This window comes from Capricornis sumatraensis, chromosome 10, assembly GCF_032405125.1.
Source record: "Capricornis sumatraensis isolate serow.1 chromosome 10, serow.2, whole genome shotgun sequence".
Lineage (NCBI taxonomy): Eukaryota > Metazoa > Chordata > Mammalia > Artiodactyla > Bovidae > Capricornis > Capricornis sumatraensis.
In genome coordinates this window covers 14,468,255-14,492,725 of record NC_091078.1, presented here as the reverse complement: position 1 = coordinate 14,492,725, position 24,471 = coordinate 14,468,255, and the positions used below count along the sequence as shown (strand labels likewise).

The 24,471-nt window shown below is 37.5% G+C and overlaps 1 protein-coding gene across 2 annotated transcripts; it reads left to right on the top strand.

Annotated features, from left to right (window-relative positions):
* The first annotated feature begins 3,515 nt into the window (after positions 1–3,515).
* Positions 3,516–23,975, top strand: SAMD8 (sterile alpha motif domain containing 8). 2 transcript variants are annotated; one of them, XM_068983007.1, is made up of 5 exons: positions 3,516–4,093; positions 13,027–13,122; positions 16,840–16,957; positions 23,340–23,490; positions 23,671–23,975. In XM_068983007.1, the coding sequence occupies exons 1-5, from the start codon at positions 3,516–3,518 to the stop codon at positions 23,973–23,975; spliced, it is 1,248 nt and encodes a 415-aa protein (XP_068839108.1). The 2 variants fall into 2 exon arrangements, with proteins under 2 accessions (XP_068839108.1, XP_068839109.1); XM_068983008.1 differs by lacking the exon at positions 23,671–23,975 and having other exon boundaries at positions 23,340–23,528.
* The last annotated feature ends 496 nt before the right edge of the window (positions 23,976–24,471 follow it).

The window sequence follows — 24,471 nt, the reverse complement described above, 5'->3', positions numbered from 1 at the left end:
ACTAACCACCTTGATTTCCCTAGACTCTCACTTCCATCGCCACTCACGTAGCCTGCTGGGCCTCACCCAGTTCATACCCTGCACTGCTCATTCTTGCCAGGGGCAGCAGGACTCACCTGTTTCCTCCTCTCAAGGATCTCCTTGATGTCTTGTGCCCACTGTTTTGAAACTGGTTTTCTCTCCATATATTTTGTCTATATTTTGGCTGTTTCAGGTGGAAAAGTAAATCTGGTTTCTCTTATTGGATCTTGCTCAGAAACAGCAGTCCCTTTAACTGATAGTTGATTCATATTAATTATTTATTAAAGCTGAAAGAATTCTGAAATGTTTACTAATTTCTTCATTCTGTATATTTGTAGAAAATCTATAGCTGTCATATTCTTCATTAAAAGTTTCCTGTTCCCTGTAGGTCCTGTGGTACAACAAAAATATTATGTTGTCCTGAAGCCTTTTATCATCTTTTAACATACCTCTTTAAAGTGCAGGTTTTCAGAGTGTTAACTAAATATGGGCCTCTAACTGTATGTAGCAGTATAGAATTAAAGGGCATGCCCTGACCTGATGGAGTACAACAGTGCAATGTGTCTTGCTTTTAGGGCATTGCCACAGCAGGTTCAAAGACTTGCAGGAAGCTTTCTTGTATGACAAGTCATATTTTCTAGCAGCTGAAACACCAGCATCAAAGCCTGTTTGTTAGTTAAGTTGAGGTTATAAAGAACAGATTGTTAGCCAGATTGGAGGTGATACAAGACAGAAAAAAACCCAAAAATACAAGAGAGATCATTTTGAGCAGTGTATGAAATGAAACTCTACTGAAGAACAAGGATAAAAGGATGGGAGTGACTTGGAACCCACTGGTGGTAAGCTGTTAGAAAAATGAAAAAGTGAAATAGAAATAAAATGACAAAAGGAATCTGGCCTTATTTTGTATGAGATGAGCCTCTCATACTTTTTACATTGTAATTGTTGCAGAGTTCATAGCATGCGCTTGTTGGATATTCAGGGTTGAAATAATTTATTCAGAGAATACCTTGGGGAAAAGATATGTATGTAGTATGTAGAATGAAGCCATCTGGCTGTCTATATGGATTAAAACGTAGCAAAATCATTTTAAATGGCACCATATATATGTAATAAGTGATATAAAATTATATACATCAATGTGTGTAAATTCCATGAGTTGAAGTGAATAAATCATAATTCCCTGTCCTTTGGGGGTGGTGATGCTATATTGTAAGTAAAAAGCCTGGAAAGCTATTGTGGCTTTAGACTATTAAAAGCTTTGTTTGGAAACACTGAGTTAAGGTTTCCAAAAACTAGGTTTGCTTTGTAGTAATCAAAATATAAACATTTAATCAGCATGTTTCTTGTTGGCTGAATATTTTTGATGGTGTAAAAAGTACTTATGTAGCTGAGTATCTGCCTTTTTCAGGTAATTATAAGTATTCCTGGCAACAGTTTGTGTTGGCTAGAAGAATGCAGAAATGGCAGCTTTTTACTTTTCCTCCACATAAGGAAGCATAGAAAGTTTTCATAGCCAAAAATGCTTATGATAAAGGAATGATAAGCACTAAAACCAGGAGTTAATATGTCTGGGAGGAGAGAAGGGCATTGATGTTTTGTTTTAGTTTTTAAAACTATTTAAAATCAAGTTTAACACATGTAAAGTGTACCTCATAAGTATACGGATTGATGAATTTTCAGTGTATAACTACTGTTCAGATTAAGAAATGAAACATATATATTGGAACTGTTTGATTTTTTTTTTCCCCCCCAAGCTGTGTAGTGGGCATGTGAGTATTCGTTGTGTTATTCTTTCTTCTTCTTTTTTAATGCTTTAAAGTTTACTGTGTTTTTAAAAAATCATCTCAGAGGAAAATATGGCCTTTAGTGATCTGGAAAATGCCAGAAAACCCACTGACTTTAGTTGTTGAGAAAGTACTTTAGGGAACTAGGTTTTTTCCATGTAAGCCTTTGTCTCCCACGTATCTGATAAAAGTTTAGAAGCCTGATATAGGCCCAAGTGACTGAACACTTTAAAATGGAAAAAGAACATAAACAGAACTGTGTGGGATCAAAGTAGTAAAAATTATTAGTACTTTTTGAAATGGTACATTCCTTTTATAATTGAAGTATAGGGAATTCCTTGGAGGTCCAGTGGTTAGGACACAGTGCTTTCATTGCTGAGGACTCAGATGCAGCCCCTGGTCGGGAACTAAGATCCCAAAAGCTGTGTGGTGTGGCCACAAAAAAAAAAAAAGAAATAATATAACTATAATTGCAGTGTAGAATATGGCCCCTCAAATTTATGGGCATTGAAGTGTTTTATCACTAAATCACAATGATATTTTAAGAAGGAAATTCCTTATAAGTTCTGTAATGGAATATTCAAAGTATAGAAAGAAATGAGCTGTTAAGATGTTCATAGATATTTATATCTAGTAAAGATTTTATATCTATTGTAGAAATTATTTGGATAGTATGTTTAATCTTAAGGGGTTTCCTGAAATTAGTTTTCCATCTACCTTTGGGGGTTTTTTGTGTTGTTTTGTTTCTTTTTGGAGTCAGTTGCTGTTCAGTTGCCAAGTTGTGTCCAACTCTTTGTGACCCCATGGACTGTAGCGCGCCCGGCCTCCCTGTCCCTCAGCATCTCTCAGAGTTTGCCCAAGTTCATGTCGATTGAATCAGTGATGCCATCCAATCATTTCATCCTCTGTCACCCTCTTCTGCTTCTGCCTTCAGTCTTTCCCAGCATCAGGGTCTTTCCATTGAGTCAGCTGTTCAGAGCTGTTAGTGATTGCCTTCCGCTCTTCTTTCTGAGCTGGGGGGCTCATCTTTTGGTGTGATTATCTTTCTGCCTTTTTATACAGTTTATGGGGTTCTCATGGCAAGAATACTGGAGTGGTTTGCCATTGCCTCCTCCAATGGACCACGTTTTGTCAGAATTCTCCACTGTGACCGTCTGTCTTGGGTGGTCCTGCATGGCATGACTCATAGCTTCATTGAGTTATTCAAGCCGCTTCACCGTGACAAGGCAGTGATCCATGGTTTGGAGGCAGGAGAGAGATTTATTCCTCAAACGTGAAGATTTCTAAAATTTGATCTATTTTCGTGTATGACAAATCTTTCTGTATATCTCATTTTACGAAAGTGTTGAGTTATTCTTCTCAATTGTTCTCACCAGTAGGCTTTTTCTAATTAAGTTATGGCCTGCTATGGTATGGGAAAGCCACTTGTAAAATGTTACCAAAAAAACATTTTATAAAAATGTTTGGTCATTAGCTTTTCCTCAGCTACTGAATCTATGTGTATAAACTTATTAGAATGTTAATCTATTGAAAGCTACTCATTAATGAATAATTTTGTTTCTTTTTTCTTGTCCAGAAGCCAATATAGCAGTGTAGATGAATAATTGTTTCTGGTGTATTTATGTGTATTTGTTCTTCAAAGAAGTTGTTAGGGCACGTTGAGTTTTTGTTTATTTTCCTATTTTCCCTTGACAGACAGTTGAAGAAATGGCTGGTCCTAATCAACTCTGCATTCGCCGCTGGACTACCAAGCATGTAGCTGTTTGGCTGAAGGATGAAGGCTTTTTTGAGTATGTGGATGTTTTATGCAACAAGCACCGACTTGATGGAATCACATTGCTTACACTGACTGAATATGATCTCCGATCTCCTCCTCTGGAAATCAAAGTCTTAGGGGATATTAAAAGGTTAATGCTCTCAGTCCGAAAATTGCAGAAAATACATATTGATGTTTTAGAAGAGATGGGATACAACAGTGACAGTCCCATGAGCCCCATGACTCCATTTATTAGTGCTCTTCAGAGTGCAGAGTGGCTCTGTAATGGGGAGCCTTCACATGACTGTGATGGACCCATCACTGATTTGAGTTCTGATCAATACCAGTATGTGAATGGTAAAAACAAACATTCTATTCGAAGATTGGACCCAGAGTATTGGAAGACCATACTGAGTTGTATATATGTTTTCATAGTATTTGGATTTACATCTTTCATAATGGTTATTGTCCACGAGCGAGTGCCTGACATGCAGACCTATCCACCACTCCCAGATATATTCTTAGACAGGTAAGTTTTCTTTCTAGTTACCAAATTTGTAGAAGATAGCTATAATAGCAGTGATAATATATTCATGACAATTAGGTTGCTATACTACATACAACAGTTATACTGTTGCTTTGGTCGATATATACTTTCCATTTACTTTATCTGGTAATATGTAAAGATAGTCTTTGGAACTGCCTTTTTCCCTTATACTAGACCTCAAGTCTAGATGAGTAGAAAGAACCACTCCTTATTTTATTTTTCTATGTTATATTCTATTTTTCTATGTTATAGCTGTAATATTTTCTATATTTATGTTATAGCTCCTTGGGCACTTCATATTTTAAAAGGGTTTCCTGGAATGTTATTTGTAATAAATGGAATTAGGTTATTATGATTATTTTTTTAAAGATGAACAGGGTTTTGCTTTTATAAAAATGTGGGGAAGTCTCCTGTATCATCAAATAAATTAGAATTATCATAGATGCTACAAACTGATTGTTGATAGTATTCTGTTGATTTATAAATACTGAATTCATAAAAAAGAATACAGTATATTAAATGAAAAATAAGAATAGAACAAAACTTAAAACTATTAGTTTTTATATTTGTGATTTTAAAACATCTTTTTAGTTTGTATTGCTATCTTATTTGTTTTTATAAAATATTGTACCCTTCTGAAAGTGCCTTATAGTATATGGTTTGTTTTTTTTTAATGAAGTGAATTACAGTGTCCACATTAAGGTGGCAGAATGACACATACATCACATTTTATTCTCTCTCAAGCCCTGACAAAAACCATAGTGAAGAAGTTATGTTTGCTTGTAGGTCTTAAATTATAAACACAAGGAAAGGGCAGATAAGAGAGGAGAAAAGAGCCGTACATTTTTGAAAGTTTGAAAGCAGATGGGTAAGTAGCAACAAGCAGAGCTAAAGTAACCTAATTCTAAAGCAGCCATCAGGAAAACAGAAACAACCCAATCTATGTTGCAGATTTCTCAAAGCTCTGGATACTGTAGGTGAAAGGGTAATGCTAAAAATAAAAAGAGAGAATTGAATGAAAGCTGTTTAAGAAACTGTATCTCCTTCCCTGTTTTATCGTACACAATTTTTCCAACAGAAAACCCTAAGCAAGTAAAGAAGACAGCTTGTGGATAAGAGTACTCTGGGCAGAAGAAACAGCAGGGTGCAAAAGTCCTGAATTGTTAGTAGGTTTAGCATGTTTAAGGAACACCAGTTGAGAGATGGGGAGAACAGCTGGAGATGAGATCTAAGAGCAGACAGGAATCCAGACTGTGTATGTACTTGTTGACAATTGTAAGGACTTGAGCTTTCATTCTAAGTGAAAAGGGAAGCCATTGAAAAGTATTTAGGATAAGAGTAGAGTGATCTAACGTCCATTTTAAAAGGGCGCTCGAATGGTTGTTGTATTGAGAATAGCATGAGGATGGGGATGGGAAAGCAGAGGTTAGTTATTGGAATTCATCTAGACAAAGATGAGGTGGGTTGGATTAGGATAGTAGTGGTACACACATACATACATGTGTGTGTGTTTGCAACAAGATTTGCTTGTGGATTTGCATGTAAGGTGTAGGAAAAAGAGAGAATTCAAGGATTATTCCAAGATTTTTGACTTGAGCATCTGGAAGGATGAAGTTGCCCTTTATAGAGATGGGAAGACTGTGGAAAGACTTCCAACTTCTTGAAGAGAAAAGTGAGGGTTTGGTTTTAGACATGTCATATTTGAGGTATGTTTTACACCAAATCAGATGTCAAGTAAGAGATGGGAAGATGAGTTAGAGTTCAGAGAGTCTGGGCTGAAATTTGGGAGTTAATGAGCATAAGTAAAACTGTGATAATTGGTTAATGTCTCCTAGGTAGTGAGTTTAGAAGGGAAAGGAAGAAGATTGAAGATTGATCCCAAGAATAAGTATAATATCTAGAGTCAGAAAAGTAAGTCAAAACCAGTAAAGAAGAAAACTGAGGAAGTCAGGGCAGAGAGAGCAAGAGAATATTCTGGAAGCCAAGTTTGTTTGTTTGTCTGTTTAAGTTTTTTTAGAAGACAGGAATAATTTATAATTAGCTGTGTCAGATGCTACAGAGGGGTCAAGTAAGATGAGGTTAAATGACTGTTGACCTTGACAAGGGCAAAAGCCTGATGGTAGTGGATTCAAGAGAGAATGTGAGACTGGAATATACCCAAAGGTGTATCTCCACACATATGAAGCAGCATATGTACAGAGTTATTCATCGTGACATGTGTAAAAATTATAAATATTGGAAATACTGTAAATGCTTATCCACAGACAACTGGTTGAATACACTGTGGTATACTTACACAATAGAGTACTATCTAATCATAGAAAAGAATGAGGAAGATTTCTGTGAACTGATAATGAAATGGTTTGTAAGAAAAACTCAGTAGCAATGAAGCACCACGAGCATCCAGGTCATGGTTTCTAAATCCCAATCTCTACTAAAGGGACAGACCAGGACTCCTTAGAGAAATGGCTGATTTTAAGTTTGGAGCATGGTAAGCATAAAATGAGCCTGAAATAGATCTTATGCCATAAAGCAAGGAAGTGGAAACCAGTGGAAACCTATCAAAATAACATATGATCTGGTTTTAAGGGGCTCCCACTAATCAAATTAGGACAGTCAGAACATCAAGAAACATAGTGATGGTAATGAATTATAATATCCTGAGTAAGAATCTATGGACCCATAGTGATAAACAAAACCAAGGAGTTCCTCAAGGGAATTATAAGAGAAGTTGAAGAGCCAAAACCAAGCACAGCACATGAACTTTAATTGGATCTTTGATCAAGAAGAAAAAAAAAATTCTGCTGTAAGAACATTTTAGGGATAACTAGGAAAATTTGAATATAGATTGCATATCAAATGATACAGTATAACACTAAGTATTACAGTTTCCTAGGTATAATAGTGTATTGGCTTATAAAGAAGGTACCCTTGATCTTAGGACATATATGTTGAAGTGTTTAGAGGAGAAGTATCATAATGTTTGCAACTTCTCAGGAAAGATTTACTCTCAGAGAGGAAAGTGTGTGTATGTGTGTGTGTTGGTATATATAGAAAGAGAGAAATAAAGCAAATGTGGGGAAATGTTATTGTAAACAATTAATAAGTTTAAATAAAAAATATAAAGTGTTTATTCTTTAAAGGTTTTTTTTTGTTGTTGTTGTTATCAGAATTTTTCAAAGTTAAAAAAGAGGGAAGGACAAAGAAATGATATGAGAGAGAGGACGAAAATGGGAGGAGAGAAACTGGAAACAATCAAGTCTTACAGGCCCTTAAAAGTTTTTCTGTAAGGGCAGCAGAGAAATGGAGCTGTTGCTTGGAGAGGAGGCACCAGGGATTTATTCTGGATGGACTACATTGAATGGTGTGGCTGTTGTAATGATGATGGGAATGACCCAATTTAAGGGAAAGGATATGAGAGCGTATAATTGATGGAGTAATGCCCTTAAGTAGATAACAGGGGGTTGGATCTTGTAGGTGGGCAAGGCGGGTCTTAGTGACATGATCTATTCATTCACAACAGGGGAGGATAGAAAATATGGAAACAGATATAAGATTGCCAGTTGTGTTGGTAGAGCATGAGGAAGTACTCTGCTGATTGTCTTTATCTTCTCTGAAAACAGATTTAGAAGAGAGAGAAGGTCAGAGGTTTGCAGAGAAAGGACAAGTGTGAAATGGCCGTCTGTGAATGAATAGACTTGTGTGAGGTAGCAGCAGTACTAAGGGCCTGCTTGCAGTTAATAGGTTGACTTCGTGTTTTTTCACCACTCAACTGCACAGATACAGGTATAGAACAGGTAGATAGTTGGATTTCAGCTGGGTCAAAACTTTTCTAGGTAATACAATAAAGGAAGAAGAAGAAAGAGAGTGCGTATAATGACTATAAACTTAGGTGGATAGGAGGGAGGGGAGGATATGAAGTAGGTGAAGGACAGAGGAAGTGTTATTAAGATCTATGGATTTGGGGTCTCAGAATTATTAAAGTTGGAGAACTAGGAGGAGTAAGATGGTAAAACAAGAAATGTTGATTAGTATAGGATTCTTGACCCTCAGCTGTGAAGAATAATCTTGGTGATGACAAGATCCAATTTATAACAGTGGGTATAGGTCACTGAAGTAGAGTAAAAGAAGTTGGAGGAAAAGTAAAAAGGGGAGTGAGAAGAACAAGTATCACAACAAAAGAAGCTTTGGAGAGACTGATATTGAACCAGAAACTAAAATCTCAAATCGGAGAATGGATGCTGAGGTTCTGTAGATGGCTATAACAAGGCATAATGAGAAAAAAGAGGGGAAAGGATCGTGAGGATTTTATTTTAAAGTGTACAATCGAGTGGGTTTTAGTATATTTATAAAACTGTGCAGCCATCACCACTACTTCCAGAACATTTTCAACACCCTAAATAAACTCATATCAGTCACACCCCATTTCCCTCCTCCCTCTAGGCTCTGGCAAGCAGAATCTACTTTCTATGGATTTGTCTGTTCTGGACATTTCATATAATGGCTGTATACAACATGTGGCCTTACTTTATGTCTGGCTTCTTTAATTTAGCGTACTATTTCTAAGATTCATCCGTATGAGTAGTATGCGTCTGTACACCATTCCTTTTTATTACAGAATACTATTTCATTGTATGGATATATACTGCATTTAGCTTATCCATTCATTAATTGATGAATGTTTGAGTTGTGTTCACTTTTTGGCTACTATTGATACTTCTGCTGTGAACATTCATATACAAAGTTGTGTATAGGCATATGTTGTCAGTTTGCAGTGGGGATTTGAAACCAAATTTTGCCTAACATGCTACAGTGCCACCAGCTGCAAAGCCTCGTGCTCTTAAATATCTAAACTTCATTCACAGGAGAATGGTAGCAGGAGCCGTCAGCAGTCCTTCTATATCCTCTTGGATTGCTTTTCCATTTTCTTGCACATTTATACTCCCAGCATCCATCAGTTGTGTGTCTTTGTTAGAGGACTGTTCTTGGGCTGCTGGGATACACTTTGCCTGCTTAAAAAGAGAACCAGACATGCTTGGAACTTTACATCCCTGAAGCAGCAGCTCTTAACCGATGATGTGAGGTGGGATATATGTATTTCATTTCTCTTTGCCCAAGTTAGGACAGCTTTTAGGTTGGACCTGCACTGTCTCCCAGATTCCCCACAGACTTAAGCCAGTTGCCCTTGCCTGAGTTTACCACGGAGGTTTGCTTGATGTTTCACCCTTGGCTTCCTGATCTCATTTCCCCACTACGCTATGATTTTCCCTTGGGAACATTCCTAATCACTTTCACAGTGATCTTTGTTGTGTCAAGCTTACTTGACACAATTCCAAGAGCTTCAGCACATCATAAACAAAAAATTAGGGAACAGAGATGCTTTTAGAGGCAGGCCCACTTACATGTGAGGAGAGATAGCTAAAAACCATAATAACAAGAGAGGAAACAGAAGCACTGTAAAAAGCACACATAATTAATGGAAAAACCACATCAATCTGGGGCTTAACTGCCTTTCATTTCTCAGTAGTCCCTGAGGTCATTACCTTGTCCAGTATAATAATCTGTGTTCATAGTAATGACTCTGGAATATGAAAGAAAATTAAATTCTATCCAGAAAAAAATGGAATAACATGTATATTGCACTTTAGAAAGCATTGCATCAAAATAAATTTGAGATATTGAAAACACATTTGACAATTTCCTTACAATGCTTCACTAAAAAACAAACAGGAAAAAGTGGAGATGGGGTTCCCAATAATCCAATGAAGGCAGAAGCAGTGATAATAATGAAAATTTGTAAAGTAGAAAGCTAAGTGCCTGTCGTGAGATTGAGGACTAGCAGTGCCTAAGAGGTGAGTTTATTCATACTGTGGTGCTCCAGAAAAACTTTCAAAACGAGAGGCATCAAGCGTCTCTCAAGACAGGGTATAGATAGGAGCTAAATATGGGAGAACTGGTTAAAAATCTACTTAAGACCTGTTCTACTGCAACTGAAGACAGGTAGTTTGTTCTCGAACATAGTTGATGTGAGGGTCTCTGGACTCGGGGACACCATTCTCACATGAGAACAAAGGTGCATGTTTTCATTATATTTTCAAGGTGATTAACTAAATCTATGGACTAATCACAAGACTTCAAGCTCCCTTCCTTAAGTAGCCAGACTAACTTCCCATGCCCAGTCATACCAGCCCCAATCCTCCAAGCAAGGAAACAAATTACTCTCCTTGGAAAACCTGCAGAAGAGAAAAGGACTGTAGATACTGGAGGGTGCACTGACTTCAGTATTAATAGGTTGTGACACATGGGCTCAATAGTTGTGGGTCCCCCGCTCCAGAGCACAGGCTCAGTAGTTGTGGCGCATGAATTTAGTAGCTCCACAGCAGGTGGGATCCTCCCAGATCAGGGATTGAACCCCTGTCTCCTGCAGTGGCAGGCAGATTCTCTACCATTGAGCCACCAGGGAAGCTCTTGATAGTTTCTTAAAAAGTTAAACATATTCTTAACATAGAACTCAATGATGTCATTCCTAGGTATTTGCCCAAGAAAAAAGAAAACATATGTCCATGCAAAGACCTGTTCATAATCACCCGAACCTGGAAATAGCCCAGAATACCCATAGCTTGTGAATGGATAAGGAAATTGTGGACAAAGAATTGTATACACAGTTACATGGATGAATTTGAAATATATTATGTGAAAATAGCCAGATACAAAAGGTGTTTGGACAGACATTGTGTGATTGCCTTTATATGCCATTCTAGAAAAGGCAAACCTGTAGGCATCAGAAGTCAGATCAGTGATTGCCCCACAGCTGAAAGTAAAGGAGATTGACGACAGTGAAGGGACACAAGAGAAGTTTTTAGAGTGATGAAGGTGTTCTGTATCTTTATTGTAGCGGTGAGTGCATGACTGAATGTTTGTCAAAACTCACAGAACTCTATAGCTAAAAATGGTGAATTTTTGTACATTAAACCTCAGTAAATTTGACATTAAGAACAAGTTCATCTTCTAGTCCCTCATCTGAGAAAATAATTCAAGGATACACTACATCAAAACTAAGAAGTAAATTGAGAAAGAGGAGGACATGAGATTCAGGAAATAGTGGATCCAATATAGAAAAGAAGAATTCCCAAGATGAGGGCTAAGTTTTACTGTAAGAAACGCCATGCAGGAGTAGAAAATGCAGGCTTTCTAAAGAAGGAGCTCTTGGATAGATTTCTCTCAGTTCTCAATTTCTTGATTTTATTGATAGAATAGTCTGGAAGTGAATTGGTGATAGGCACCCAAGAAACAGAACAAAAAGTTACTAGCTCCAGAGAATTGTAAGAAGTTGTACAAGAGATTGTCTTCCATTATCTTAACTATGAACTACACTTAAAATTTTACACTAAGTAAAAGCCAAAAGTTATTTGAAACAAAATTATGAAATGATATTGAGAGCATGGGAGAGAAAGAGAGAGAATGTGTGTGTGTGTTTTGTATGTGCTTTTGTGTGTGTTACTAGAAGATACAATGTCAAATAAAACACAAGAATGAAAGTGATTCCCTTCCGGGAGCAAGAATTGCGTTTAGGCTGAGGATGAGGCAGAAAACTTACTTTTACCATAAAAACTGTGTGCTTTGTTGCTCGGTTTTGTCTGACTCTTTGGGACTCCATGGACTGTAGCCCACCAGGCTACTCTGTCCGTGGGGATTCTCCAGCCAAGAATACTGGAGTGGGTTGCCGTGCCCTCCTCCAGGGGAGCTTCCCTGCCCCGGGATCGAGCCCAGGTCTCCTGCATTTCAGGAGGATTCTTTACTATCTGAGCCACCAAGGAAGCCCATATACATATATACCTTTTTGAAAATTGTTTTAAAAGTTGTAAGTTTTTAGAAGTCATCTGAAAATTTGTATTATGTGAAATAACCCTTTTTCCCATAATGCCAGATAAATAAGGCAACAACAGATTAAAAATACACAAGAGGAATTTTTTTTCTGAGGTAATAGGTAAAAGATGAGTCCCTGAATGAAGATGATCGTCTCTCTTCAGGTACTCTGAATAAGGTTTCAGTAGACTGTTAATATCTTTCAGATTTCATGTTTTCTTTTTAAAAATACCTTTAGTTCCTCAGTTATAAAATTAATGTGCCATAGTATAGAAAATTTTAGTGTAAATTAACAAAGAATAAAAATAAAACTATCAATAATCTTACCATTCAGTGATGACCTATTTGGACAAATTCATTTCCGTCTTCTTCCTCCACCACACTTCTCATTCTTCCTCCTTTATTTTTCTTCCTTGTTCTTCTTTTTCTTCCTCTCCTTCTCCCCACCCCCTTCTTCCTTTTTAATTGAGAAAAGTGACACGTCTTTTACTGGTGGGTTATCACAGATGCTGTGGATTTAGTAAGGAAAGAGAGATCAATGGAAAAGACAGAAGAAACAGAAATATAAAACAAAGGAGGGCAGAGAGAGACACAAAAAGGAGTAAAACAAAACAAAAACTCTATTTACTTTGAAAACAAAATACACTAAACAAACAGCCAAAAAAAAGAGTAGTTGAGTTCAAGTCCTGACTGTGGATTCTGAAATGCATATCATTTAAGACATGAGCCTTTTCCCCTCTTCTCTTTTGGGAGCAGTCCTGTATCTGGGTCTGCCACGTTATGGGGAAGGAGACAAGAGTTGTTACTTCTCTGCAGAGAACCGTAACTGGGAATCACAGACACAGAGAGGTTCAAATAGTTTCATGAAACTATTTTATGAAATAGTTTTTTTTTCTCAGGTTCTCCATATACAATCTTCTAAAAGAGGTAACAGTTAAAGAAAGTACTTTTAAGGTCATTATTAGAAGAATATCTTATTGAAAAGGGTGGCACCATTTGCATACATGTACTTCATGTCAGTCCAAACATGTAACTTTCTTCCTTTCCAGCGTTCCCAGAATTCCATGGGCCTTTGCCATGACAGAAGTATGTGGCATGATTCTGTGCTATATTTGGCTCCTGGTTCTTCTTCTTCACAAGCACAGGTACCTCTCTTATTTAAAATTACAAGACTGAAAATGTTTTGACTATCTTACGTCAAGGTCATCAAACCTTGTTTCTTCCTTTGCTGTTTCCTTATTAATTTCCTTCTCTAGTTGTTATAACATTACAGTTATTGGTACAGAAAAATATTTTGGGTTTGATTGGCAAAAGAGTCAACCTGAGGTAGTACCTATATATTTAGTAATATTCCAAATATATTTTGCAGGGAAAGATGGTGATGTATAACCATGTGCTAACTACTAACAGTCTAAGTCTAGCCTTACCTTTCTCTGTAAGCAAATTGGAAATATCACTGTCTATAGAAGGCTTGGGACCCCTCCAGGGAATAGTCTTCTGTCAGATGTTTGGATGAAAGAAACTATTCTCTGCTTGAAGGAGGCCCATTAAAACAGAGGTCACTTTGCACATCATGCGCATCTAGCAAGTGTAGTTTACTACAGATAACACAGGAGATTGCAGAATAGGAAAGGTGCTGCTTTTGTACTTTCACAAGAAATATAAAGGGAAGAATGTTTTCATTAAAAAAGAAAGGAGAGAAGTGTAAGAGAAGGCTCCTTTCCTATATAGTTAAAGAGGGGAAATTATTTAAAAAATAAAGACATAGTGTGAAATCTAAAAAGCAATATAGTTCAGTTTATTTACAACAGAAAAACAGACTCACAGACATAGAAGACAAACTTATGGTTACCAAAGGGGAAGTATGTGTATGACACAGGAGGGGTGGGAATAAATTAAGAGTATGGGATTAACAGATATATACCACAGTGCTGTGATATAAAACATATAAGCAACAAGGATTAAGGCATAGTAAAGAAAAAACTAAAGAACTGACAAAGTTTGTGGATGTCCTATCTGTTGTCTTTGGACCCTGAAGAAGAATAGGGACATTTGCTTGATTTTTTTTTTTTTTTATTCTTTCTCCTCACCAGGAGGTGCTTAAGGTAAACCACAGTGATGGGCTTTTGCTCCTAAGCAGCAGTTATTTCAGTGCTTTGAAGGTGAAAAGAAAGGTTGATGATTGCTATTCTTGTCACACTTTTAGGCCATATTGCACTTCATTCTCTTTTACTCTGCAGGAATATATATAGCTGGATTGCTTAAAACCAGAGGTGGTTTAAAAACACATGTATCACTGCTGCTTTCTAATTTAACTTTGCCTCACAAGACCCTGTAGATCTGAATGGATCCACTCTTTAAAAACAAGCGTTGAGTTTATATAGGAAACCTTGGTAGGTTTGGCAAAGTGCAGCAACTAAATTCCAGTTTTGATGTTTACTTAGTCAAACAAAGTGTTTCTCAAAGTATGGTCTTTGTGCCACTTTCATTAGAATCACCTGGGTTCTCGTTAAAATCCAGGTTCCTTGTTATCTTCTTCAAAAACCTCACAAAATGATAACTTGGAAGAAAGAAGGCAGAAACCTTTGCTCTGGACTTTCCACCATATGATAAGAAAATTCTCCATAAATCTTGTATTAAGAAATTTTTATTGTATCACTGAGCTTGTAGGAAGACAGGAAAATCCCAAAGATCCCCAAACACACATACACGTGAAGAAGAAAATAAAGAAAAAATAACCTATCTTGTAAAATCAGAGGAATGAATACGAATCTTTGAAAAAAACAGGGTTACACTGGTTGTATTGCCAAAGCTGAGATAAGGAGACGAAGCCTTAGGTGTGTAACAAAGTTGAGTGGCTGATAGGAAAACTCGCAGATTAAGCTGTGGATCTTGGAATGGGCTAGACTGTTCTCAAGTCAGTACTGCTAACTGAGTCTCAACAAACTTAATTCTTCTCTGGATGATAGTGTATTCAATTTAGGCTCCTGTGGTTTCTCAAAATGTTGGAGAGCAGGGCCTATTAAGAAAAGTAAGAAATGGTAGAATCTTCCTGCTTTGAGTTGGGACCCTCTCCGTTCAGTGTTAGTTCTTCTCTTTCTTAGCTTCTTTTCCTCTTTTTTATAGTACCACGGCTTCAGTAGTGAACCAGAAATGAAGCAGATCCTGCAGAGACGGAAACCTAGTTTGAAATAATTTCAGTTTCTAAAATTGTATTAAAGTGACCCTAGATTGTTAAATCCCTTAACTAGTTGCCAAAAGAGATATCAAATCTCTCTTTGGGAAGACAGTATAGACCTATCAATAAATTTAATTCTAAAAATTTTTATATACAATGTCTGGCACTCAAGTAAATAATAAAAAAAGCGCACAAGTATGTAAGAGAATATGATTAAAATTTAAGAGAAACAGTAAATAATGGAATAGACCCACAGTGGATCCAGAAAATGGAGGTACCAGCCACAGATTTTAAAGTAATTCTGCTGACTAGTATAAGTAGTCTCCAACTCTTTGCGACCCCATGGACTGTAGCCTGCCAAGTTCCTCTATCCGTGGGATTTCCCAGGCAAGAATACTGGAGGAGGTTGCCATTCGCTTCTCCAGGGGATCTTCCCAACCCAGGGATCAAACAGTCTCCTGCAGTGCAGGCAGATTCTGTGCTGTCTGAGCCAGCAGGGAAGCCACCAGGAAAGCCCCTGCTGACTGTGTTCAATATAATTTTAAAAGAAGAAAATGGACACTCTAGAAGCAAACACAGTTTTTAAAATCCATGAAATTGAGAATTCAGTAATGAGTATGACATCTGGTTGAATTCAGCAGAAGAGGGGATTAATGAATCAGAAGATAATTTGAAGAAAAAATATTTTTAAAGATAGAAAATAGATTAAATTTTGGGGAATACTGAGGGGATAGCCTGGAAAAGGTGTAACTTATGAATAATTAGAGTTCCTTGAGGAGAGGAGAAAGACAATAAAGCAGAAGTATATTTGAAGTGAAAAAAATTAAAATAAATCCAGATTTCTGATCTCCATCCCAGGTGTACACACACTGCAGTTTGAAACTCACCTAACCTTGTGTTCAGTACTTTTTTTGAGGGTGGGTGGGAGGAGCATTTTAAAAATGTATAAGCCAAGTCTCTGTACTTAAGAATCTTCTAATCTGTTTTCGCTTAAAACATATAAAAAAATTATCAGTACAAGTGATTTCATGCAGTTTCAAGTTTTTGTTAGAGATGTGCTTAATGTAAAACTTAGTATTAAAAAAACAGTATTTTATAGCTTAAATTTAAGAGAAATTAGAGAGTTTATTATATAATTAGTTATTAACCAATTTACAGTGTCATTGATGAGCAAAAAAATTCCCTAGAATCACATATTTAACTTTACTTCTCATTAAGTAAATAAGTTATGACAATATATGAGTAATAAAACTAACGCTAAGATAAGTGTCAGGCGAGGGACTATCTTCTTTTTTGTGTAACTTTTGCTTTCTCTTAGTCATATTTTCTTACAGTAAAATGATGCTCTTAGGTCTGCACTGTCCAACATGGCAGGTGCTAGCCACATGTGGCTGTTCAAATTTAATTTAGTGGAAATGAAATAAAATTAAGTTCCTCGCTTGTACATTTCAGATACTCAAGAGCCACATATAGATGGTCTATTGGACAGTGCATAGATAGTCCGTTTCTATCATTGTGGATGGTCCTGTTGGACACTCTGTTACATGGTCTCTTAAGATTTCTGTCTTCAAAGAATCTAATGGTTTTCCTGCTTGTTCTCCCTCAAAGTAAACATTAGTTGCCTGGGGATATTTTGGTTTGTTTTCTTCTGACCTTTCTTCCCTTTTGGTCACTCTGTTCACAGGTCCATACTTCTGCGAAGGCTTTGTAGTCTGATGGGCACTGTCTTCTTACTTCGCTGCTTTACCATGTTTGTGACCTCCCTCTCCGTGCCAGGACAGCACCTTCAGTGTACTGGAAAGGTAGCCTGCTGTCTTCTTCACCATTCTTCCCTCTTACTCTTAGTGTGTTGATGGCTTAGATGTATGTATGAACTAGGGCTTAGATTTTGCTTTTAATATTATTAATTAAATGTGCTTTTTAGCATTTTTGGTATCAGTAATAAATGTGTAGAAATAATTTGGTAAAAGTTTTAAGCCATAAGCCAGAATCTGCCTCCCTGTTACTTCCATCCATCGATCCTAACTAGTTCAGTGCTGTAGAGCTACAGAAAAAAAGTAGCTTTCAATTATCATTTTTCCTTTCCCACCATCCTCAGCGTCTTTAGTTACTCATGTTATGTGACTCCGGACCTTTCACTGTCTTCATCACTCCTCTTTAAAAAAGTGTTGCGGGGGCTTCCCTTGGTGGTGCAGTGTTTAAGACTCTGCTTCCACTGCAGGCGGCACGGATTTGATTCCTGGTCAGGGAACTAGATCCCACCGTGCCACAGCTAAGACCTGGCGCAGCCAAATAAAATAAAGTATTAAAAAAAAAAAAGGCAATGAAGTTCAACCATATTCCATTTAAAATATAGTACCCACTACTCTAAACTTTACTCTTTCGGCTGCTGCTGCTGCTAAGTCGCTTCAGTCGTGTCCGACTCTGTGCGACCCCATAGATGAAAGCCCACCAGGCTCCGCCATCCCTGGGATTCTCCAGGCAAGAACGCTGGAGTGGGTTGCCATTTCCTTCTCCAATGCATGAAAGTGAAATTGCTCCGTCATGTCTGACTCTGCGACCCCATGGACTGCAGCCTACCACGCTCCTCTGTCCATGGGATTTTCCAGGCAAGAGTACTGGAGTGGGGTGCCATTGCCTTCTCCGACTCTTTCGGAGATGTATTTAAATAATGGCTGATTTTGTTTTTGTTTTATACTTTATAGGTTGTTTTGGTGTACTGTAGATATAACCTTCTCTTCTGGCTAAACTGAGAGAGGATAACTTATACAGATGGGAACAAAAAAAACAAAGTAATGAATTATTTAAAAAAAAATTTTTAAATCGTGAAGATCATTTGTGCTTTGTATACAGAATTGGCTGTTGTGACTCATTAAATTTGGACAAAAGGATTTGTTAGCCTCTTTTCTAAGCCTCCATGCTTTAGTTAGGTGTTCCCAAATATTTTAATAATATACTAACATGTTTCTTGTTATTTTAATGTTGTTTGTAAAGTGTGAAACAAATTAAGTGTCAGTTCTTCTGCTGCAATATAAATAGCTGAAATGTCGAGGAGGGAAGATTAAGCAGCCAAAGGAGATCAAGAACTAAAAATATAGCCCTGAGCTGAAGGATATATAAACTTTCTCGAGGTATAAGGAGACTGACCAGTAAGAAAGGAGGAAGGGGTAATGACATTTAGGATTTACCGTAAAGGAAATCTTTTATTTTTTTAAGGTAAAAGATGCTTTTGTTTCTTCTTTTTTTTTCCTCCCCCAAAAGGGAAAGTATTTCTAGTTACCAAGTTATATAAACTTATTGTAAATTTTCAAATTTTATAAAAATATGTAAATTAAAAATTCCCTCTTCTTTCACCCCACCCCATAAATAATACTGTTAAAAGTTTATATAGCCACACAGACTATTTTTAACCATGCTTGCACATTCACACAAGTTTGTATAGATAGCTGCTTTTTAAACAAAAGATAGGATTATATCACAGACGTTGTACTTCAGCTTATGTTTTACTTAACAATGTGTTGTTTACTTTTTTCTGAAAAAATACATATAACTATACCTCATCTTTTTAATAGCTGCAGAGTATTCCATTGTACAATTTACCACTGTCCAAGTGGCATGCATTTAGGTTATTTTCAAATCTTACTCTTTATACATAATGCTATGATAAACATGCTTTTTCACTTATTTAATAGTCTTAAGTTCCTGGGAGTGGAGTTATGAAATTAAAGGACAGAACAATCGTGATACATATTGCTGCCATTTTCACTAGGAAAGACTACTTTTTCATGCTGTCACCACTGTGCATGTCACTTTCCCCGTCACACTGCCAGTACTACGTTTTATCAATTTTTGGAGTCACTGTCATTCTGATTAATGAAAGATGATGTCTGAGACTTTTATGGTCTTATATTTTGAGTTTCAATCTTTTAATCTCTTGACTGAAATAAAAATGCACAGTGTGAGAGCTCCGAGTTTGAGACCAGCCTCTTAGGAACTATGCTAAAGAAGTAAGGGAAGCAGTTAGCATATATGTGATCTTGGAGAAAGTGATCGAGCCACACATCTTGGTAGAAAGTTGCTGCTAGGCGTGAGGAACAGATGTCTCAGTCAGTGATTTTAGTGCTTTTCTAAGTATGGGTGCAAGAAATTAGGTTCATAAAATTTTCTCCTGGGCAGGCAGGGGGAAAACTGTCCTGAAGGCCTGCTGCTGCTGCTAAGTCACTTCAGTCGTGTCCGACTCTGTGTGACCCCAGAGACGGCAGCCCACCAGGCTCCCCCGTGCCTGGGATTCTCCAGGCAAGAACCCTGGAGTGGGTTGCCATTTCCTTCTCCAATGCATGAAAGTGAAAAGTGAAAGTGAAGTAGCTCCGTTGTGTCCGACTCTAGCGACCCCATGGACTGCAGCCCACCAGGCTCCTCCGTCCACAGGATTTTCCAGGCAAGAGTACTGGAGTGGGGTGCCATTGCCTTCTCCAGTCCTGAAGGCCTATTCTGTCTGTTTTTGCAGAACACAGAGTACCTCATTCCTGGTCTCTGTCCTTGAAGTCCTTTCAGGGCATGTTGAAGGTCAGGGACTACAGTGGCTAATGACTTAATTCTTGTACAACTGGATAGCAAGTGACATTCTTTAGCTAGAAAATCTGCTGAATTTCTGTGCATAGTGTGAAGGAGAGATAAAACAGTTTCCCCCAAATCAATTAGAAGAGATTTAAAAGGAAAAATAAGTAAGCTTGTTACAGTGAAAGGAGAATTCCCTGTAGCTGAGGAATTTAATTGCAGGTCAGCCACTAAAGGAAAGGATATATATGCATAGGGCTGCAACATGTGTTACAAAAATAAATTAGATACCATCCCTCTACAGTATGGACAGCCCTTTTTCTGTCTCTAATGACAGTTTTTCATTATCAGTTAGCTTAATGTGGGTATACCTGTTCAGATCTGCCCTAAATACTATTAATTGCTTTGAATTATAATATAACCTATTTATTGACCTGTATTTGCAGCAGTCATTAAAATTAGAAAGTTAAGATAATATTATCTATCAGTCAAATCCCTTACAATGAACTCCATAGGGCTTTTACATTGTCATAAAGTAATTGCTTGAAATCTCATTCCCAGAAGTAGTGGGTTTGGAGACAGAACCAAGAACATGCCTGTTTTCTTTTTTAATTTCGTGATGGAAAGGAAAGAAACAGTTAAAGAAAATTTCTCATCAAAATGTCTAAATTCATTCTATTGTGTTTCAGTTTTTATTTTTCTGGAAAGATATTTGGGGCATTTTACGATTGGAAAGGATAGGGAGACAAGTAATTGGGCAATAATTGCTTTTCTTTTTTGTACTATAGTATTTTTCTTTAATTTATTGCAGTATAGTTGATTTACAGTGTTGTGTAATAATTTCTTTTTTTTTTAAACTGACATCACTTGTTTCCTGTCTTTGGCTGAGATATGTTCCTAGCAATCTGTTCTTCACGGCTTGATTTTTTTACTCTCACTTGCGCAATGTCTCTAACCCTGTTCTCATTAGAGGTCATGGAAATAAGCAAACCATGTATATTTTAGTATCTCCTTTCCTTTTCTCTGATAATAAATTTCTCTCCCTCCCCTGCCATCAGCTGAGACAGAAGGGGGAAACTGGGTAGTGTATAATCAGGTGAGATTTCTAATGAAATGGTGATTCTAGTGAGATTGTTCCTCTTGTTCATTGGCCATGGAATCTTTAAGATATAGGGCTCTAGAACTGGACTCCCTCTGTTCACATTATTACTTATTAGCCGTGTGACCTCTCTGAAGCCAGTTTCCTAATCTACACAGTTAAATCAGTTCATACAATTTTTGTGGAAATTAAATGTAATAACATAAAAGCATATAGTAGCATGCTGCACATAGAAATGCAAATAAACTTACAGCAATTTTTTGTATTGTTATTATGTGTTAAATGCCTTTTTAAAAAAGTGACCATTGCTCAAACTCTTCCTCAAAATGGATTACTTTTTTTTTTTTACTCTATTTTACTTTACAATGGATTACTTTTTTAAGTTTTATGTGTGGGGGTTGGGATTAGATTTGGCTACTAATAACAGGAACTTTATGGTGGCTGTAGTTTAATAAACAAGCAATGATTTATTCTCTCTCATAAGAGAAGTCTGAAAGTAAGTACTTCAGATCAGGTGTTTGATAACTTTATGGAGTTATCAAAAATCCATGATTCTTCTGCCTTTCTGCCCTCTTGTCCTAACACTTGGCTTTCATCCTCAAGGCGACTTTGTAGCCATGGTGACTGCCAGAGCTTTACCTGTCACGTCTGAGTTATAGGCTGGAAGAAGGAAAGGTAAAGAAGACTTCCTCCAAGCTGTTGTCTCTTTCATTGATAAGAACCTTCCCAAAAATCTTCTATACTTCCACTTTCCATCTTACTGTACAGAACTTAGTCGCTTAGCCACACCTAGCTGCAAGGAGGGATGAGAAATACAGTGTTACAGTTGAATTCATCACCTCTTCTAAATGATTTTAGAACTGTTACTACTGAAGAAGGGAAAGAGGATATTGAATGGTAGCCATTATCTCTGTCATAGCCTGTTTCTTATTGGCAAGAACAGGCAAGCAAATTCTACTGTGTTATAGGGTATAAAACTTGGCAATGCTTTTGTGCTGTAGTAAGCTTTTAATTTCCATTGGATCATAGAAAAAGCAACAGAATTCCAGAAAAACATCTACTTCTGCTTTATTGACTACTCCAAAGCCTTTGACTGTGTGGATCATAACAAACTGGAAAATTCTTTAAGAGATGGGAATACCAGACCACCTTACCTGCTTCCTGAGAAACCTGTATGCAGATTAAGAAGCAACAGTTAGAACTGGACATGGAACAACAGACTGGTTACAAATCGGGAAAGAAGTACATCAAGGCTATATATTGTCACCCTGCTTATTTAACTTCTATGCAGAGTACATCATGTGAAATGCCAGATTGGATGAAGCACAGCTGGAATCAAGATTGCCCGGAGAAATAATCAGTAACCTCAGAAATGCAGATGACACCACCCTAATAGCAGAAAGTGAAGAGGAACTAACGAGCCTCTTGATGAATGTGAAAGAGGAGAGTGAAAAAACTGGCTTAAAACTCAACATTCAGAAAACTAAGATCATGGCATCCCATCCCATCACTTAATGGCAAATAGATGGGGAGACAGTGAAACAGTGGCAGGCTTTATTTTCTTGGCCTCTAACTTCACTGCAGATGGTGGCTGCAGCCATGAAATGAAAAGACACTTGCTTCTTGAAAGAAAAGCTATGACAAACCTAGACAGCATATTAAAAAGCAGATATGTTACTTTGCCAACCAAAGTCAAATCTATGGTTTTTCTAGTAGTCATGTATGGATGTGAGAGTTGGACTATAAAGAAAGCTGAGCTCTGAAGAATTGATGCTTTTGAACTGTGGTGCTGGAGAAGACTTGAGAGTGCCTTGGACTTCAAGGAGAGCAAACCAGTGAATCCTCAAGGAAATCAGTCCTGAATATTCATTGGAAGGACTGATCAAAGCTGAAGCTCCAATACTTTGGCCACCTGATGCAAAGAGCTGACTCATTGGAAAAGATCCTGATTCTGGAAAAGATTGAGGGCAGGAGGAGAAGGGAAGATGAGATGGTTGGATAGCATCATTAACTCAGTGGACATGAACTTGAGCAAACTTTAGGAGATAGTGTAGGACAGGGAAGCCTGGTGTGCTGCAGAGAGAGCCTGGTGGGTCACAGAGAGTCAGACACGACTGCACGACTAAACAACAACAACTTTTTCACGGTAAAGGAAGTCCTAGTAGAGAAGTTTGAATTGCATTGATTTCACTGTATGTGTGCTCAGTTGCTTGGTCATATCTGACTCTGCGACCCCATGGACTATAGCCTTCCAGGGTCCTCTGTCCATGGGATTCTACTGGCAAGAATACTGGAGGAATGGGTTGCATTTCCTACTTCAGGGGATCTTCCCAGCCCCAGAATCAAACCTGCATCTCTTGCATTTCCTGCATTGGCAGGCAGATTCTTCACCACTATGCAGTTAATTACAGTGGGAGTCTGGTTGATTTTGCTTAGATCTGTCATTCAGTCTTTGAATTTCAGTGGGAGTTGTAAGAGCCTCTATTGCCCTAAGCATTTGAAACACTAATTCTTAGCTTTCTTTATAGGTATATGGCAGTGTATGGGAGAAATTACACCGGGCCTTTGCCATTTGGAGTGGCTTTGGTATGACCCTGACTGGCGTTCACACTTGTGGAGATTACATGTTCAGTGGCCACACAGTCGTCCTAACTATGCTGAATTTCTTTGTCACTGAATGTAAGTATCTTTTTAGTACTTCTCTACATAGCAAATGACTAGCTGTACAGGGGGCGGTGGGAAGAGTGTCAAATTCTATGAAGAATGGGAAAAACAGATCTAGGAAACGTATGACTGAGAAACATTGGAAGAAATGTTGGAAGAAATGATTTTAAAATGATCTTTCTGTCCTTTTCTCAGATACACCAAGAAGCTGGAATTTCTTGCACACTTTATCCTGGGTTCTCAACCTCTTTGGAATCTTCTTCATTTTGGCTGCCCATGAACATTATTCCATTGATGTGTTTATTGCCTTTTATATCACAACGAGACTCTTTTTGTACTACCATACTCTCGCCAATACCAGAGCATATCAGCAGAGTAGGAGAGCAAGAATTTGGTTCCCCATGTTTTCTTTTTTTGAGTGCAATGTTAATGGTACAGTCCCAAATGAATATTGTTGGCCATTTTCAAAACCAGCAATAATGAAAAGACTAATTGGATGAAGACTATCTTTGTAATGGGCTCATGACTAAAAATGCAGTCCTTGTTGAAAGTAACTTTGTTTTCTCCCCCCAGCTTGTTCCTGAATGTCTTGGTTTTTTGCCTATGTGTTGACAAAGTTCTCTGAGCGAGACTGTGACCATAGCAAGCAAATAAGAACAATCAAGAGTCCTTACCTGTCTGTCAAACAGAAGTTTAAGTAGATGTTTTCTGCCTCTTCTCTTTAGGCAGACTTAATGTTATGATTGAAGTCAGGCTCTTAGCTTTACCTTTTGAGTATTTGCCTATTGAACTTAAGCTTAAGCTAATCAACGTAAGCAGTTTGCTGGTTGAAAGGTGTAAAAAAAAAAAATTCCAGTAGGACTGTAGGCAAGAAATATTGAGAAGAATACTAATAATTTGTTAAGCTCCTTATTTTCTTCAAAGGAAAAACCCCTACCCAATGAGCAGTGCTTGTTCTTTAACTAATCTCTGTGTCTTTCTAAAAAAATGCAACTC

What these genes read in the sequence shown, in the direction of transcription:
- SAMD8 (XM_068983007.1), top strand. Translation starts at nt 3,516, where the DNA reads ATGGCTGGTCCTAATCAACTCTGCATTCGCCGCTGGACTACCAAGCAT. An exon ending in CTTCTTCTTCACAAGCACAG is followed by an intron (nt 13,123 to 16,839) that starts GTACCTCTCTTA and finishes CTCTGTTCACAG; the next exon opens with GTCCATACTTCTGCGAAGGC. An exon ending in ACCTTCAGTGTACTGGAAAG is followed by an intron (nt 16,958 to 23,339) that starts GTAGCCTGCTGT and finishes CTTTCTTTATAG; the next exon opens with GTATATGGCAGTGTATGGGA.